Source organism: Trichechus manatus, unplaced genomic scaffold (genome assembly GCF_000243295.1).
Source record: "Trichechus manatus latirostris isolate Lorelei unplaced genomic scaffold, TriManLat1.0 scaffold00005, whole genome shotgun sequence".
Taxonomy (NCBI): Eukaryota; Metazoa; Chordata; class Mammalia; order Sirenia; family Trichechidae; genus Trichechus; species Trichechus manatus.
In genome coordinates, this window is record NW_004443941.1 from 8,242,107 (window position 1) to 8,258,811 (window position 16,705).

At 41.6% G+C, this 16,705-nt stretch overlaps 1 protein-coding gene across 3 annotated transcripts in view; it reads left to right on the forward strand.

The window, feature by feature from the left end:
• Positions 1-15,703, forward strand: part of PSME4 (proteasome activator subunit 4) — a 101,872-nt gene extending 86,169 nt beyond the window's left edge. For 2 of the 3 annotated variants that reach the window (XM_023735134.1, XM_004369463.2), the window contains 7 exons: positions 284-369; positions 5,287-5,415; positions 6,582-6,737; positions 8,446-8,608; positions 12,896-13,029; positions 14,171-14,309; positions 14,836-15,703. In XM_023735134.1, the coding sequence (XP_023590902.1) occupies positions 284-369; positions 5,287-5,415; positions 6,582-6,737; positions 8,446-8,608; positions 12,896-13,029; positions 14,171-14,305 (803 nt within the window). In that variant the 3' untranslated portion in view covers positions 14,306-14,309; positions 14,836-15,703. The remainder of the gene's footprint in view (positions 1-283; positions 370-5,286; positions 5,416-6,581; positions 6,738-8,445; positions 8,609-12,895; positions 13,030-14,170; positions 14,310-14,835) is intronic. The other variant, XR_002824749.1, reaches the window with a different exon arrangement.
• Positions 15,704-16,705: the final 1,002 nt, after the last annotated feature.

Genomic DNA, 16,705 nt, shown 5'->3' on the forward strand with positions numbered 1-16,705 from the left:
TGTTAACCAATGTCATGAAACAATATGTGTACTACTGTTTCATGAGAAACTATTTGTTCTGTAAGCCTTCACCTGAAGTACAATTAAAAATAAAAAAAATTAGCGAGTGGCTAAAATTGGTAGAAACTCGTTTGAAAACTGACATTTATTTTTATTGTCCTATGCTATTTTGTGTCTAAAAATGTATCAGAGACTCTAAGTATAAGCTAGTTAGCCATCACCTTTGCTGCGGTGGTGTGGAAGGTGAGTGTAATCTGTCTTCTGTGTGTTTGTTTGCAAACAGTATTGAAGTGGCTGATGGCGAGCGCAGGAAGGGCCTTCTCTACAGCAGTCGCAGAGCAGCTCCAGCTTTTACCTTTGTTTTTTAAGGTAAGGTTGTGGCTGAAAATAAAAATACATCCTTTTCTGACCTTGAGAAAGAATTTCTATTGTCCGATGGCTGGTAGGGTTGAAGATACTGTATGAATTTTGATTGAAGTACGGTAGTCACAGAAGAATCAGCAGGTGAGAGTGGTTTAATACGTGAAAATCTTACAGGCAGAATGTTGTTTCACTGATCGCTTATTTCTGAGTAGAGGAAATATCGATCACTAAAAGAAAAGCCACAATGAACTTTTGAATATAGCCAGCCATTTCTTCATTTTTTTACTCAGTGTACAATAAATCTTAAGATCAAAATGTTCAGTGTATGTATTTATCTTATAACATTAGCTCTGTAATTGGTTCTAAAAAATAACCTGCAGGAAGTAATTTGTCTGTAGTAATTCTGTAATAACCTTTAAATTTTATCGAATGGAAGGCCTAACATGAGGTGGTTTTAACTATTCATTTAGTCAGAGAATGAGTGGAGTTTTATTAGTCTAATAAAACTAAAGTCACAGACTGACTCATCCAACTCTGTAGTTTGCAATCATGATATTGTTGGCTGGGATTAGGAAGACAGTGGAGTCTTACTGTACATTTGGAAGGCTTGACAAAAACATCACCACTACTTGACAGTTATTTGTCAGTACAGTTATTATCATTTAAGAAATGAGGGCCTGTCTTAGTCATCTAGTGCTGCTATAACAGAAATACCACAGGTGGTTGGCTTTAACAAAGAGAAGTTTATTCTCTCACAGTCTAGTAGGCTAAAAGTCCAAATACACGGCATCAGCTCCAGGGGAAGGCTTTCTCTGTAGGCCCTGGAGGAAGGTCCTTGTCGTCAGTCTTCCCCTGGACTAGGAGTTTCTTCGCGCAGGAACCCCCGGTCCAAAGGACACGCTCTGCTCCCGGTGCTGCTTTCTTTGTGGTATGAGGTTCCAGCTCTGCTTGCTTCGCTTTCCTTTTATCTCTTGTAAGATAAAAAGTGGTGCAGGCCACACCCCAGGAAAACTTCCCTTTACATTGGATCAGGGATGTGACCTTAGTAAGGGTGTTACAGTCCCACCCTAATCCTCTTTAACATAAAATTACAATCACAAAATGGAGGACAACCACACAAGACTGGGAATCATGGCCCAGCCAAATTGGTAAATACATTTTTGGGGGGACATAATTCAGTGCATGACAGGACCATTGTTTATGATATGCTAAAATTTTGATTTACTACTGTATGATTTGTCTTTGGGAAATTTCAAAGAGATAACCGGGCTGGTAATTTCCAGAGGATTTGCTACTAAAATACGCTTTAAAATGCTGTGTAGATTACACTATAAACAAAAGTATAAAAAAATGGCTGCAGTGAATTTTTCCTGTTGCTGATCACACTGAATGTAAGTGGGTTAAATGCTCCAGTTAAGAGACAGAGAGTGGCAGAGTGGCAAAAAAGCATGACCCATCAATATGTTGTCTACAAGAGACACACCGTAGACACAAAGACATAAAGAGTTTAAAAATCAAAGGGTGGAAAAAACATGCTAAGCAAACAGTTACCAAAAGACAGCAGGAGTGGCAGTATTATCCGACAAAATAGACTTTAAGTCAAAATCTATTATAAGAAACAGAGCAGGTCATTATATGATAGAAGGGACATTTCACCAATATTTATGCACCCAGTGTCAGAGCCCCAAAATTTACAAGGCAACTCTAACAGAAAGAGAGAAATAGATAGATCTACAATAATAGGAGGAGACTTCAGTACACCACTTTTGACAATAGAACAACTAGAAAGACAACCAATAAAAATACAGAAGACCTGAATAACTATTAACCTGTTGGCCCTAACAGACATCTGTAGAACACACCACCCAACAGTAGCACAGTACACATTCCTCTTCAGTGCATATGAAACACTTTCCAGAATAACCATATTCTAGGTCACAAAGCAACCCTCAACAAATTTTAAAAAATTGAAATCATACAAAGCATCTTCTCTGACCATAACGGTATGAAGCTAGAAATCACTAATAGGAGGAATAAGGAAAGTAAATAAATACATGGAAACTAGATAACACACTACTAAAAAACTACTGGGCCATAGAAGAAATCAAAAGTGAAATTGAAAAAAATTCATAGAATCAAACAAAAATGAAAAAAAATATATATATACATACACAGAAACAAATCTGTGTATGTATGTATGTATGTATATATATATACACACAGCTTCTATGAAAAATTCCTTTATCATTTCCTTTCTTCTGATAGCTGTGGTCTTCTCTTGCTCTTCCTTTTCTGTTTGTTCAAGTTGTCAGACCCAATTCGGTTCCCAGCCAGTGCACCTCAAGTGCAGCCGCCACTCATCTGTCAGTGGAGACTTATGTGTGCCGCGATGCTTCTAGACTGTACGTGGAGGCTTATGTGTGCCGCGATGCTTCTAGACTGTACGTGGAGGCTTATGTGTGCCGCGATGCTTCTAGACTGTATGTGGAGGCTTATGTGTGCCGCGATGCTTCTAGACTGTATGTGGAGAGTTATGTGTGCCATGATGCTTCTAGACTAAAGCAGACTAGGAGGAAGCCCTGGTGATGTACTCCCAAAAATCAGCCAGTGAAAACCCTATGGATCACAGTGGTTGAACCTGCAACTGATCCTCGGGATGGTGCAGGACCGGGAAGCATTTCGTCCCTTTGTGCCTGGGGTCACTATGAATCGGGCTGAGTAGACAGCAGCAACAACAGGAACGTCTTAGGTTAGGTTCCCTGGGACACTGACTGAGGCAAAAGCTTGAATGCAGGAGGTTTTGGGGGATAGCCCCTGGAGGGGTGGAGGGTAGCAGGTCTGAGCTGCAGGAGAAGTGGACCTGCAGTGCAGTGGTAACCCAGAGGCCTCAGCCCACTCTGAGGGGAACTCTGGAGCTGGGATGGCCCTGCAGAGTGTGCGGAATTGAGACAAGGGGGCTGAGCCTTTGTACCCCAACATCCACCAGCAACTGGATGAGTCTGTGTCTGGACTCTTCCTATGCCAGTTACTGAGGTCAGTTTTTATATTTGTCATACTATCTTATATCTGGTAGGCCAGATTTACCTGTTCTTCCCCTGCCTTTCCCCAGAATAGTGTATTTGTTGAGAATGTCTCTACATTTACTCTTCCTTGTTTTTTCTTTAACACGGTAACATGAAAATACATACAAATAGTAAAAAAATCACTTACAAGAGGCAGTAGTGTCACTTCCTTTGCCGTCTCCCACCAGTCTTACCTCTTAGAGTCCACCCCTTGTAAGCACTTGTTTCCTTTCTTCCCCCACCCCTGCACTGCTCTTTCTTACCAACTGAAGATACTGTGAATAACCTGCCATTACAGAGCCGTGGCTAAGGCCCTTCCACACATTCTCCTTGTCAGGGAGTCTAATTTTTTATTGGAATTAAATTTTTGAATTTTGATAGCATGCCAAGGTTAAAAAAAGAGAAAAAAAACTTAAAGTAATTTATTCAGGTATAGGGAATAGCACTAATTGAAGAAATCAGGTTTGTTTGGCAATTACCATACTTTATGAACATATGCTGCTTAATGACTTAAATTATCCTTAAGTGTTTTTAAAAAATGACCTTGCACTTTTGTTTAGTTGCAGTCAATTGGGGAAGGCCTTGTTTTAATAAATTCTGCCAAGAGAAATTATTTCCTTCAAACCTTGGACAGCTTATCACAGTAAATTTAATATACTCAATTTGTATCAGTAAAAGCATGGTTAAGTGACCTGTTTGTTACAGATACACAAAGAAATTTGGCAATACTCAGCTTTGAATAGTTCACCTAAGTTGATAAAATCCTTGGTATTTTGGCAAAAAATCTTTTTTTCTTTTTTTGCAAATTAAAACTACTGAGCTTTTTTTTTTTTTTAATGTATTCTAGTGGCAAAAATCCAAATGTTTGACATCATACGGTAATTGGTGAGGATATCTGGGAAGCGTGCAGTATGGAGGGGCATGTGGCAGTGTCTGGCAGAATTACATATGCGTTTGCTTTTTGACAGCAGTCTCCTTCCACCCTTCTCTGCCAGAGATATACTGGCAAAAATAGGAGATGCCTGTGCACTAAGCTATTGATTATAGCACTATTTCAGAAGCAAAAAAAAGTGAAAACTGAGTATCACAACACGACGTATGTTGTTCCCCAAAAAATCAAACTTGAGTAATTCAAACCTTTAGATCTAATGACCAGTTTACAGGCAATACTGGGGCTCAAGAAGATGGTAATGACACCACAGGGAGGCACTCAGGGAAGTCCACAGTGGGGGAAACACAAAAACAAGAACTCCCCCCTCCCCGACATTAAAAAAAGTGAGGGGGGACAAGGAATTTTCAAAAAGGGTGGGGAGAATTTCTAGAATAAGAGATTTTAGAGACATGTCATCCAAATGCAATGGGTGGTCATTGTGTTGAACCTGATTTCAAGAAACCGGTTGCAATAAAACATGTATGAGACAGTTGAGAAAATTTGAGAACTTACTGAATATTTTCTATTTAAAGCTGTTGTGAATTTTTGTGTGTGATGTCATTACTGGTTTTCTTAAGAGCCCATTTCTTTTAGATACATGCTAAAATACGTACGTATAAAATATGTTTGGGGTTTGCTCCAAGTCATTCAGCTGGGAGAAGGAGAGTCAGTAGGGCAAAAAATGAAGCAAAAGAGATTATCCATGAGTTTCTCATTGTTGAAGAGGTGACTGATTCATGGGGGTTCCTTAATGCCATTGTCATTATTATTATAGTATTAATTACACTATTTTGTATCTGTTTGAAATTTTTCACAGAAGCTGTTAAAAGGGGGGAAAAAAAGTAATTTTTTTTTCCACGTAGGATACCTTTATACTTGGTGGCAGTTATTTTTCAGCTTGCGTCTTTGGTTTGTTCTCTTGCTTTCTAGATTGCCCCGGTGGAGAATGACAACAGCTACGATGAACTGAAAAGAGATGCAAAGCTGTGTCTGTCACTCATGTCTCAGGGGTTGCTTTACCCTCTTCAAGTGCCTTTGGTACTTCAGGTGCTAAAACAAGTAAGAGACAGAACTCTCAGATATCTCGGTCTCTTGGTTAGAATTGTGGTTAACCATTCCAGGAACTTCACAAAGCCGATGGCAGGGCACATAGCACCTCAGTTTGTTGGTTTGTTTTTAAACTTTCTTCTAGTATAAGAGAGAAGACATACGTGTTGACTAAAGAAATAGATCTGGATTCTGTACCTGGCTCTGCCGCTGACTTCTGTGACCTTGGTCAAGGCACTCAAGCCCCAAATGCTCTCCATATGCGAAGAGCTAATTCCTGAAGCACCCTGGATACCAAGTGCTCAGGAGGGAGGGGATGGTGGTCTTCTTACACTGTCTCCCTTTGGCTGCTCACTTGTATTTCCTGCTCCTTGCCAGAGAGGCCTGTAGTGATGGTGTGTTTTCGGGCTGCCTTGTTAGTATTTTGTGTGTGCAGCTTTATCCGTGTTTTACATGAGTTATAGAATAAATGGGCATGTTCCGTGGCTGTCGGTAGTAACCCAGTAAAGTTTGGTCACCAGTGAAGAATATTTTTTAACCACCCAAAATGGTTTTTTCCTAGTACAAGTTAGTAGTTCGTAATCTTGTTTGCTTTCGAAACTCTACCTATCGCTTACCCAGAGTAAAACAAAATAATGTGCAGCCCTTAGAGAAATTAGTGAGCTAGGATAGTATTGGTTTTAATGAGATACTAGTGGGTTGATAATGAAAGTCAAACTTATCTGCCTAAAGCAGAACATAGGCATAATGCTATTAAAAACGATGTAGTCATTAATCATGAGTAGTTCTATTTTTCATTGCTGTCAAGTCGATTCTAACTCATAGCAACCTTACAGGACAGAGTAGAACTGCCCCACAGGGTTTCCAGGGAGAGGCTGGTGGATTTGAACTGCCAGCTTTTTGGTTAGCAGCTGAGCTCTTAACCGCTGTGCCACCAGGGCTTCTCTAAAATTGTTCCTTTCCCTTTACCCACACCCAGTTATACATTCTGAATAGCTAAGTTTACCTGAAATAGCTCGTGCCACATGTTATATAGAAGGAAATACAACGCAAGCTCGCCCTAACTCTACCTGTGAATGTGGAGTTAAATTAGAACATTACATCACTTGTGTGTGGTGTCATTGTCACCTCACGTTCTCGTCAGCACTGTTTTCATCCTGCTCGTTTCTCCTTGACAGACAGCAAGAAGCAGTTCTTGGCACGCTAGATACACAGTACTGACCTACCTCCAGACAGTGGTGTTCTACAACCTCTTTATTTTCCTGAACAACGAAGATGCAGTTAAAGACATCAGGTGGCTGGTTATAAGTCTTTTGGAGGATGAACAGCTAGAGGTAAAATTTAAGTTACAACAAATTGAAATTCAGTAAATTTAAAGAAGGCAGCATGGCATCTCTTTGGAAAGTATTTGCACACTAATAAGATGTGGTATAGTCTCTCAAGGTGCAAATTATTAAAAGTAACTTTTAATTGTAACACAGCCCTGTGTGAATAGTTGTGATACCCCAATCATGATTTCTGTAATGTAACTAGTACTCCATATTTACTTTTCTGTCAGAGGTAGTTAGTACTATCTCTTGGGGGAAAAATACCTGCTAACCATAAAATTAACAGTAGAATTACCCATACCTTCAAATTTATTAATCACAATTTTTGGATTCTTGTAAAAAAAAATGCTTTGCAGTATGGAAGGAGTTACATGAACTAAAAATATTTTGTAGCATAATAGTGAAAAGTTACAAGTAGTCTAATCAGTGGTTGAGTGTAAAGTAAATTGTGGTATGTCAGCTTTGTAGGAAATAATGCAACCAAGTATTAAAACATTTTATAATGTATTGTATATATAATAGTGTAATGAAAGTAGCAAAGAAAATGTTATGTACCCAAGTACATAGACTATACTGCAATGATGAAAAACTTATGAAAAAACCTTTTGAAGGAATACAGAGCAGAACATTTAAGTGTTTTTTCAAATTATTATTGCATAGCTTTATGAATATTTCGTGGAGATTTTAGCGGTTTATATGAGATAACTTTTTACAGCTTTTTTTTGATCTTTCCAAAACTTGAGTTCCTGTTCTCGTTAGAAATTGACTGTTACATACTCTTCACATAGAACTGGTATAAACTGTATTTGTAGTTCTCACAACAGCCCATGAAATTCACCACAAGACTGGACATAGATCTGTTAAAAATGAAAATTTCCACAATATTAAATTTGTGTACAAACTCATAAGCTTTATTTTTCCATTCATGAATCGGGGAACATCTGGTCTAGAAGTCAGACAGGAGTTCCAGAGAGTGGTTCAAAGCCAAAGGGTTTTGCGGGCACAGGCTCGCAGGAACAAGGAAGCTATACTGGGCAAATTTCAGATAGGCTGGTGGGCATTTTCTTTCCTTACTTGGGAACAAGGAGAAACTTTGAACTAGGTTGAAGTGAGCAGACAAGTCTTGATTGGCTAGCTTAGGTTTCCGTGTCTGGGACAGTCAGCTCCCGGAAAGGTCAGGCATTTACAGGAAATAAAAACTAGCTAGGTTTCAGTTTGCTGATCTGGGGCTTAGCATAACTGACTCCATCTGGGGCCTAGAATAGTGAGGTTAACAGATTTAAATCACTGTGGTGTGTGCCAGTGTAGAAATTGGACTGTCCTGTATTTTTAACAAAACATCAGCAGCAACGGTTTCAAGAGAGGAGAGAGAGAGTCTAGGAAAACAATGCCAGAATCCAGTACAACCCTGATAAGGAGAACTATCAGTCAGCAGTGAGAGATAATTTATAGAGAAATAAACAATTTTGCATAAAATAGTTAAATGTTTACTTTCCCTAATCCTAATGCAGTGGCTTTTACCTGTTTTGGGGCCACAGACCTTTTGAGTATCCGATTAAACCTCTATCAAGAAACCACACAAAAGCGTACACACCATTTTGTGCACCAGTTTTAGGGACCATGCCCACCTCAGGGCCCATACCATCCCCTCACCTTCTGTTACCCGCCCCCAGGCTTAGGCTCTCAGCTCTGACAGAAGTCATTATCTCTGCAGGTGCGAGAAATGGCAGCCACCACCTTGAGCGGTCTCTTACAGTGTAACTTTCTCACCATGGATGGCCCTATGCAGATTCATTTTGAGCAACTTTGCAAAACGAAACTACCCAAGAAACGAAAACGAGACCCTGGCTCCGTAGGAGATACCATTCCTTCTGCAGGTAAGGTTGCTGGTAGAAAACTCCCTTATCCTTCTGGGAATTAACCGGCTTGCTCAGTCGTTGATTGAGTACTTGTATGTGCTTGGGACTGTACAGGCAAGATGCGTAAGTATAAAAGCTGAAATTGAGATCAGTACAAAGGAACCAGTAAACTACTTATATTGTTGTTGCGTGCCATCAATTTGATTCTGACTCATAGCGACCCCATGTGAACTGCCCCATAGGGTTTCCAAGGTTGTAATCTTTATGGGGAGCCCTGGTGGCACAGTGGTTAAAAACATCAGCTGCTAACCAAAGTGTTGGTGAATCTTTATGGGAGCAGATTGCCAGGTCAGGAGAGGCTGGTGAGTTCAGATGGCAGACCTTTTCAGTTAGGAGCTGAGCGCTTAACCATTGCCCAACAGGGTTCCTTTAAACTTCTGCATATTGTGTTGTTGTTGTTGTTAGGTTTCCTGGAGTCGGTTCTGACTCATAGCGACCCTGTGTACAACACAGTGAAACGCTTGCCTGGTTCCTGCGCCATCCTCACAATCGTTGCTATGCTTGAGTTCATTGTTGCAGACACTGTGTCTTTCCATCTCGTTGAGGGTCTTCCTCTTTTTCACGGACCCTGCACTTTACCAAGCATGATATCCTTCTCCAGGGACTTGGTCCCTCCTGATAACATGTCCAAAATACGTGAGACGAAATCTCACCATCCTTGCTTCTAAGGGGCATTCTAGCTGTACTTCTTCCAAGACAGGTTTGTTCATTCTTCTGGCAGTCCATGGTATATTCAGTGTTCTTCACCAACACCATGATTCAAATGCATCAATTCCTTTTTGGTCTTCATTATTCATTGTCCGGCTTTTGCATGCATATGAGGTGATTAAAAATACCATAGCTTGGTCAGGTGCACCTTAGCCTGTAAAGTGACGTCTTTGCTTTTTAACACTTTAAAGAGTTCTTTTGCAGCAGATTTGCCCACTGCAATACGTCATTTGATTTCTTGACTGCTGCTTCCATGGGCGTTGATTATGGATCCAACTAAAATGAAATTCTTGACAGCTTCAGTCTTTTCTCCGTTTATCATGATGTTGCTTATTGGTACAGTTGTGAGGATATTTGTTTTCTTAATCTTGAGGTATAATCCATACTGAAGACTGTAGTCTTTGATCTTCATCAGTAAGTGCTTGAAGTCCTCTTCACTTTCAGCAAGCAGAGTTGTGTCATCTGCATATCACAGGTTGTTAATGAGTCTTCCTCCAATCCTGATGTCATGTTCTTCTTCATAGAGTCCAGCTTCCTGGCTTATTTGCTCAGCATACAGATTGAATAGGCATGGTGAAAGGATACAACCCTGACACACACCTTTTCTGATTTTAAACCATGCAGTATCCCCTTGTTCTGTTTGAATGACTGCCTCTTGGTCTATGTACAGGTTCCACATGTGCATATTATGAATATATAGTATATGCTGCATATTATAAAGTATTACATAAATAAGGTCCCTCCCCAACACATACACCAAATAGCTTTATAAAAAGAAGTATCCAGAATTAATTTTGGAGAATCTGAAAGATCTGTTTTTAGAATTTATAACTTGTGTGTAGGTGTGCGAAGAGAGGAAAAAAACTCAAGTAAACAATAATAATACAACATATATAGAAAGATTATGAGCAAGTAGGCAGCTTGATGAATTTGTAGGAAGTGCTTGGAATATGAAGCTGTACAGTAAGTTTGAGGGAATTCTAGGCTGACCAGGAAAAAAGACATGACCCTGAGATAGCTTTGCACAGTGAGATCGGTTGGAGCAGATGCATGTACAGTCTCGTGCAGGGGTGGTCCTCCACAGCAGGAGGCCTCCCAGAGGCAGGCTTCCTGGGGAGCCACCAGAAGGGGAAGAGGACAGGAAGATCCCCAGGGAAGCATTGGGAATGTTCACACATGGACCTGTAATCTGAAATCTGTCTCCAAAAATGGAGGGTGCCAAGAGACCAAAGAAAGAGGCAGGCAACTAACTCCAGTCTGGCAGCAAAGGAGTGTATTAGGGAGACTTACATATGAGAAGGTGGTCCCTGGTTGCCAAAGGACCAGAGCAGAATTCCGCACCCCTCAATGGGAGGGCACAGGTTTTACAGTGGTGGTGGACAATAGTGGCTCCATGCCAGGGGCTTACATAAGAATGCAAACTGTAGTGAGCTGGCAGACTGCACAAGGGCACTCATGTTCACCCTTGCAAAACTAGTTTCCCCTTCAGTCCACCCGCTAAGGCTGGCTCTTACAATTTGGCACATTTTCTCTCTGGTGCTGTAGTATGAGAGGCCCCATTTCTTCCCCACTGGGAGCAGATGGAAGTGGGGTTGGCCAGATGCTGTGTGGTACCCGCACATGTGAAAGAGACAGGGAAAGTTACTGCGTGCCCAGAGGAAAGAGAAGTCTTCTCTGATAAGGAGAAGGAACTGAGAGAGAGAAGGCAACCTACTTCCCAGTCTCCTTATCAGAGAATGCTCTGAGTCCAACGCCTTTACTCAGGCAGCCTGGATGGGAGGTGTAGAGGCAGACCATTCTCCTTACAGGGTGGCTTACGTGCAACATGGGAAGTCTCTGGGTCAGCGAGCTCTGAAGGACAGCAGCGTCCTAGGGTCCTTAACAACTACAGGAGTTTATCTTATCTATGGCTGCCAGATGTTGGGTGCAGTTTGGAAGGGTATATAAAGCAGCCAGGCTCTAAGTGGTTAAAATCTGCTTATTTGGGGGCTGTATTTAAAACAGTTGGATGTGTATAAACTTGACTTTGGTGCCTGCGGGCTTTTTTGGGCTAATAGGCCTCAACTTGCTATGAAGAAGTAAACAACTTGGAGCCATACACGGGGGCCATTTTGACTCACTTATTCAGTAAGCTCTGAAGTGCTTTATATTAGGGTCTTAATAATGTCACATAGTTACCTAATCGCAAGTGCAAATGAACCACTAGTATAGGTTCTATTTCCTTTGCTTGAGAACTGTATTTTTAAATAATTAAGTACTAGAGTGTTTTTAAGTCTCTGTTAAACCAAATGGCAGCGTTTACTATTACAAATTCCCTTTCTCTTATGTTTAACTCCCTATCCTCCGTGTTACATGTATTCACATAGAATGCACTCACAAACGCCTACATGAACACGTGCTTATTAAGAAGCAGTGAGAATTTGAAAGCAATTTAATGTAACTGTACCACATAAGGAAGAAGAGAATGCACACACATGGCAGTTGCACGTTTTGAGAAATGCGGCTGTTCCACAGACACGATATGTTTACCTGAAGAATTGATGCACACTCTGTGGGGTACGCACCTCCAGATCGAAGGATGGCAGATGGTGGGAGTTACTATTAGTTTTGGTGCATGCATGATGCATTTCTGGCCTAGGTGCAGTTATACTGTCACTGAAGGACAGCCGTAGGATGTCTCGACAAATTTCTTAAATACAGGGTTGTTTTTTGAGTTCAGCCTCAGAATCCGTTTTTGATGTGTGTGCATATAGATTTGGAAACCTGGTGATGCAGTGGTGAATTGGTTTATTTATTTTTTTATTGTACTTTAAATGAAAGTTTACAGAACAAACAGTTTCTCATTAAACAGTACAATTATTGTTTTATGACAGTGGTTAACAACCCCATGACATGTCAACACTGTCCTTCTCAACCTTGGGTTCCCTATTACCAGCTTTCCTGTCCCCTCCTGACTTTGTCCTTGTCCCTGGACTGTTGTGCCCTATTAGTCTCGTTGTGTTTTATGGGGCTGTCTAATCATTGGCTGAAGGGTGAACCTCAGGAGTGACTTCATTACTGAGCTAAAAGGGTGTCCAGGGGTCATACTCCCGGGGTTTCTTCTGTCTCTGTCAGGCTAGTCATTCTGGTCTTTTCTATGAGTTACAATTTTGTTCTACATTTTTCTCCAGCTCTGTCCTGGACCCTCTGCTGTGATCCCGGTCAGAGCAGTCGGTGGTGGTATTTATTTTTTATGTGATTTTGTTGTCATTGTTGAGCGTTTACACAGCAAAACATACACCAGTTCAACAGTTTCTACATGTAGCAGTGATACTGATTACATTCTTCGAGTCATGCAGCCATTCTCACCCTCCTTGTCTAAGTTGTCCCCCGCCACCATTACCATGAACTCCCTGCCCCGTGTAGATTTGTTTTAAATGGAGAAATCCACACGTTGAAAACGGCCGCAGAGCTGAGAGCTGATTTTCTTTCTCACTGTGTCTGGTGCGATAGAGACTTATAAGCATGCTCACACACACACTGCTCTTCTCTTTGCAGAGTTGGTCAAACGCCACGCCGGGGTGCTGGGACTCGGTGCCTGTGTTCTGTCTAGCCCGTATGACGTCCCCACCTGGATGCCCCAGCTCCTTATGAACCTCAGTGCACATCTGAACGATCCCCAGCCCATCGAGGTACACCTCTTGGAGTTTCTTTACATATATAATATATGTATATATATATCGGTGATGTTTTTTAGAAACCACTTGTATTAATAATTTCCTGTACACTCTGAACTGTCTCCGACAAAGCTACCTGCCTCTGCCAGAGCCAAGTCCGCTCGGCAATGAGTATTAAAATCTCGCAGAGACCTTGTTCCCATGTGTACTTGGGATCTTTTGCTAGTGAGGAAAGTAGCTTCTGTCTCTCCCAGTCTGATGAAGGTAAAGTTTTTCAGTACTGTCAGGATAGTTAAATTTTATGCTTCTATTTTTCTAGCATTTTATATCTGGTAATTATCTCCCCCTGGTGGCGCAGTGGTTAAGCGTTTAGATGCCAACCGAAAGGTTGGCGGTTCGAACCCACTGCCACTCCATGGGAGAAAGATTACAGCCTTGGAAACCCTGTGGGGCAGTTCTGCTCTGTCCTATAGTGTCACTATGAGTCAGAATTGACTCAGTGGCAGTGGGGTTTGGTGGCACAGTGGTTAAGCACTTGGTGCTGAGGTCAGTGGTTTGAACCTACCGGCTGCTCCAAAAGATGTGGCAGTCCACTTCCGTAAAGATTACAGCCTTGGAAACTCTATGGGGCAGTTCTGCTCTGTCCTGTCGGGTCACTGTGAGTTGGAGTGGACTCAATGGCTGTGAGTAGGGGTTTTATTATCTCACTGGAAGCTAATATTCAACAGGAAATTGTTATGTTATTATTATTTACTAGTGAACACATAAGTTAAACAGTTCAGAAGACCAATGACTTTGTCCCTGGTAAACAGGTGTGTGTATTGAAACTGGTTTCATAATGTGGAGGTGAGTTCCTAAAATGTCCTAGTAATTCAGAGAAGTGAGTTTGGTGGCTTTGGGAAGTGAGATTGGCTTGTTGGTTTTATAACACTCGGGAATGTGTGAGATCTGAGCCCTAGCGGAGTTGTTAGCTAAAACTAAAAGAAAAAAGAAAAAACCAAACCCACTGCTGTTGAGTTAGTTGGAGTCTAACTGCCAACCTTTTGGTTAGCAGCCGAGATTTTAACCGCTGCGCCTTTAGTTAGCTAAAGGTATCCTAAATACAAGCCTGATTGTTCAGAGAGGTTAAAATGTGTGTGGGTTGCCTACTCTGCAGATGACTGTAAAAAAGACCTTGTCCAATTTCCGAAGGACGCACCATGACAACTGGCAGGAACACAAACAGCAGTTCACCGATGACCAGCTGCTCGTTCTCACCGATCTCCTTGTGTCACCGTGCTATTATGCATAGGACGGTAAGTCAGCAGAGCGCCGCCGTTAAAGAAGCTGGCGTCCTCAGGGAAACCGCCTTGCTTTGGTGCCGAGAAGGGGGCATCTCATAAGTATTTTCTCTTTGGTAACATTCTGAAACATCATCATTTAATGGCTTTTGCTCTGGCTAATGGAAATAAGTTCCCAGAGCATTTTTTCTTGCTTCCCTGCTTTAGATGTGAATCAGTGTTGGTGGTGCTGTGGGACCCTTATAAATGGCAGTGCTTAGTAAGCCTGGAAATAGGTGAAAGAAAACAAATCTTATTTATCCCTGTTTGCCTCCTGAGTGACTCCTGGGCAGTTGGGGTTGCCCTGAGGGCTCTGGGTTCTGCACAGGTGTGAGAACATTTCATGTGGATTCTTAGCTCCTTGTCACCCGTCCTGTATTAATGAGGAGGGACCCACAAACCTTTTTACTGGGATAGGAAGAAAAAAGGAAATTCCATTTATTGGGCTTTTAGAGTTGGATGGCCTGGCGCCTAATTGAATTGTTTTCCCTTCCCGATACAGATGAGTAGTCCTCAGTTCGGGCTCTTTTCATCAAAAATTCCAGATCCTCAGGTACCATCTGTGACGGCTCTCTGCAGGTTTTTGAACTCCGCCTCTGCTGAGCTGTCATCGTTTTGGTGGTTTCTGTGTTTGGTCTCCTCGGTCTGCGTTCCACAGGTTCTCAGCTGCCATTTGATTTCCTAACTCGTCCACAAGTGTTTCCAGAATACTGATCACTTTTTCTTTGAGACAACGGACAAAGCCACAAAGTCTTAGACTAGAAATAATTAGACCCTCTGTGATCATGGCATCCAAGACCAGACAGAGTCCAGGAACTCATTAAGAACCAGTGTACTAGGAATGGGGACACCCATCTGTGACACAGGTCCTGTCACTTCAGTCATCTCAAATTGTTTGGAATTTTTTCCAAATGGCTTTTGGGTTTATATGGCAGTGGGGCTGTGGACCGTACATCTGGAGCCCCAAGAGCCTTGGGCTGGAGAGCTGTGAAGAGGGAAGGAAAGAGGGCACATCTCGAATCTGACCAAGGACCTGGTAGCTTGCCCGACCAAGGCACAGAATTGAAGTCTGCGTCCATGCGCTTCCCACAGACTGGAGTTTTTGGTGCTGAATAGAGCCAGTTGCTGAAAAATTGGGGGTGTGGTGAATAAATCTTTGGCTGATTGATGTGTGTGTGTCAACAATGTCTGATTTTGAATAAACAGCAACAATAATAAAAGACCTGACTGGTGGATTTTTACCTGTATTCTTTACGAACATTGTTTGACCCTCTTTGAAAACTGTTACGCTTTACCTAAATGGAAGACTGCTGTGTTTGTGGAAGTTCTGTAATTTTTTTTTTTCTTTCATTCCTTTCTTTTTTTTTTTGCCTGCCGAATCGTTCAGAGACTGATAAGTCTTGATATTTAATTGACTTGTTTAATATATGTTACATAGATGTACAAGACTGTATAAACTGTAGAGATAGCATTGGCAAGACTTTGTACAGATTGCAATCTTTTACACAACACCACTGTGTAATTAATTTGTAAAGGTTCACGTGTAGCTCCTTATTATAGTGGTTTTGGCTTTTGTACCAACTGAATGCCATTTTCTTTGTGTTTTTAAATTATTTTCCTTATCTTTCCATGTTACAAAAGCTGAGGTGTGGGGTTTTTGAGTTCATTTATCGTTAGAATGTCTGGATTTTTGTGTAACTTTTTTGCGTGCATCTCTAAACGCTAACACCACATGTTTGCCTGTGACAGGTTTATAAAATGCAAAGTATCTTCTAGGTTGAAATAATTCACAAGGTGGTGGATGTCATCTTGCAGCACACCCTGTACAGTCTTCCTTAAAGGAACACTGCAGTGTATTTTTTCGTATCTGCCTGCTGAGTGACTCCAGCGCAGACCTGGGCGCAGCGGTGGTCCTGGCGCGGTAGTTGAGCACCAGCATACGCAGGCCTGTCCCTGTATAGAGCAGTGCCAAACTGATTGCCATTGTGTACCTAGCTTAAAACCCAATAAATGGATTGTTTTTAACACCTGGCTTTTGTCTTCATTAAGAGGAGAAGACAGAAGGCAGTGACTTTTGTGACGTTTTTCCCTGAAGAATCACTTTTGCAGCCATAGATCCAGATCCATGAATTATGTCTTCTGACACCAGTGTATTCTCTAGATCTGCCCTGTCCGATACAGTAGCTACTTGACACGTGACTGTTTACATTTAAATTAGGTAAAATAAAAAATACAGTCCCTGTCCACATTTTGAGTATTTACTAGCTATATGTGGATGATGGTGTTAGGTACTGTCGAGTCGGTTCCGACTCATAGCAACCCTGTGTACAACAGAACTAAACACTGCCGGGTCCTGCACCATCCTCACAATC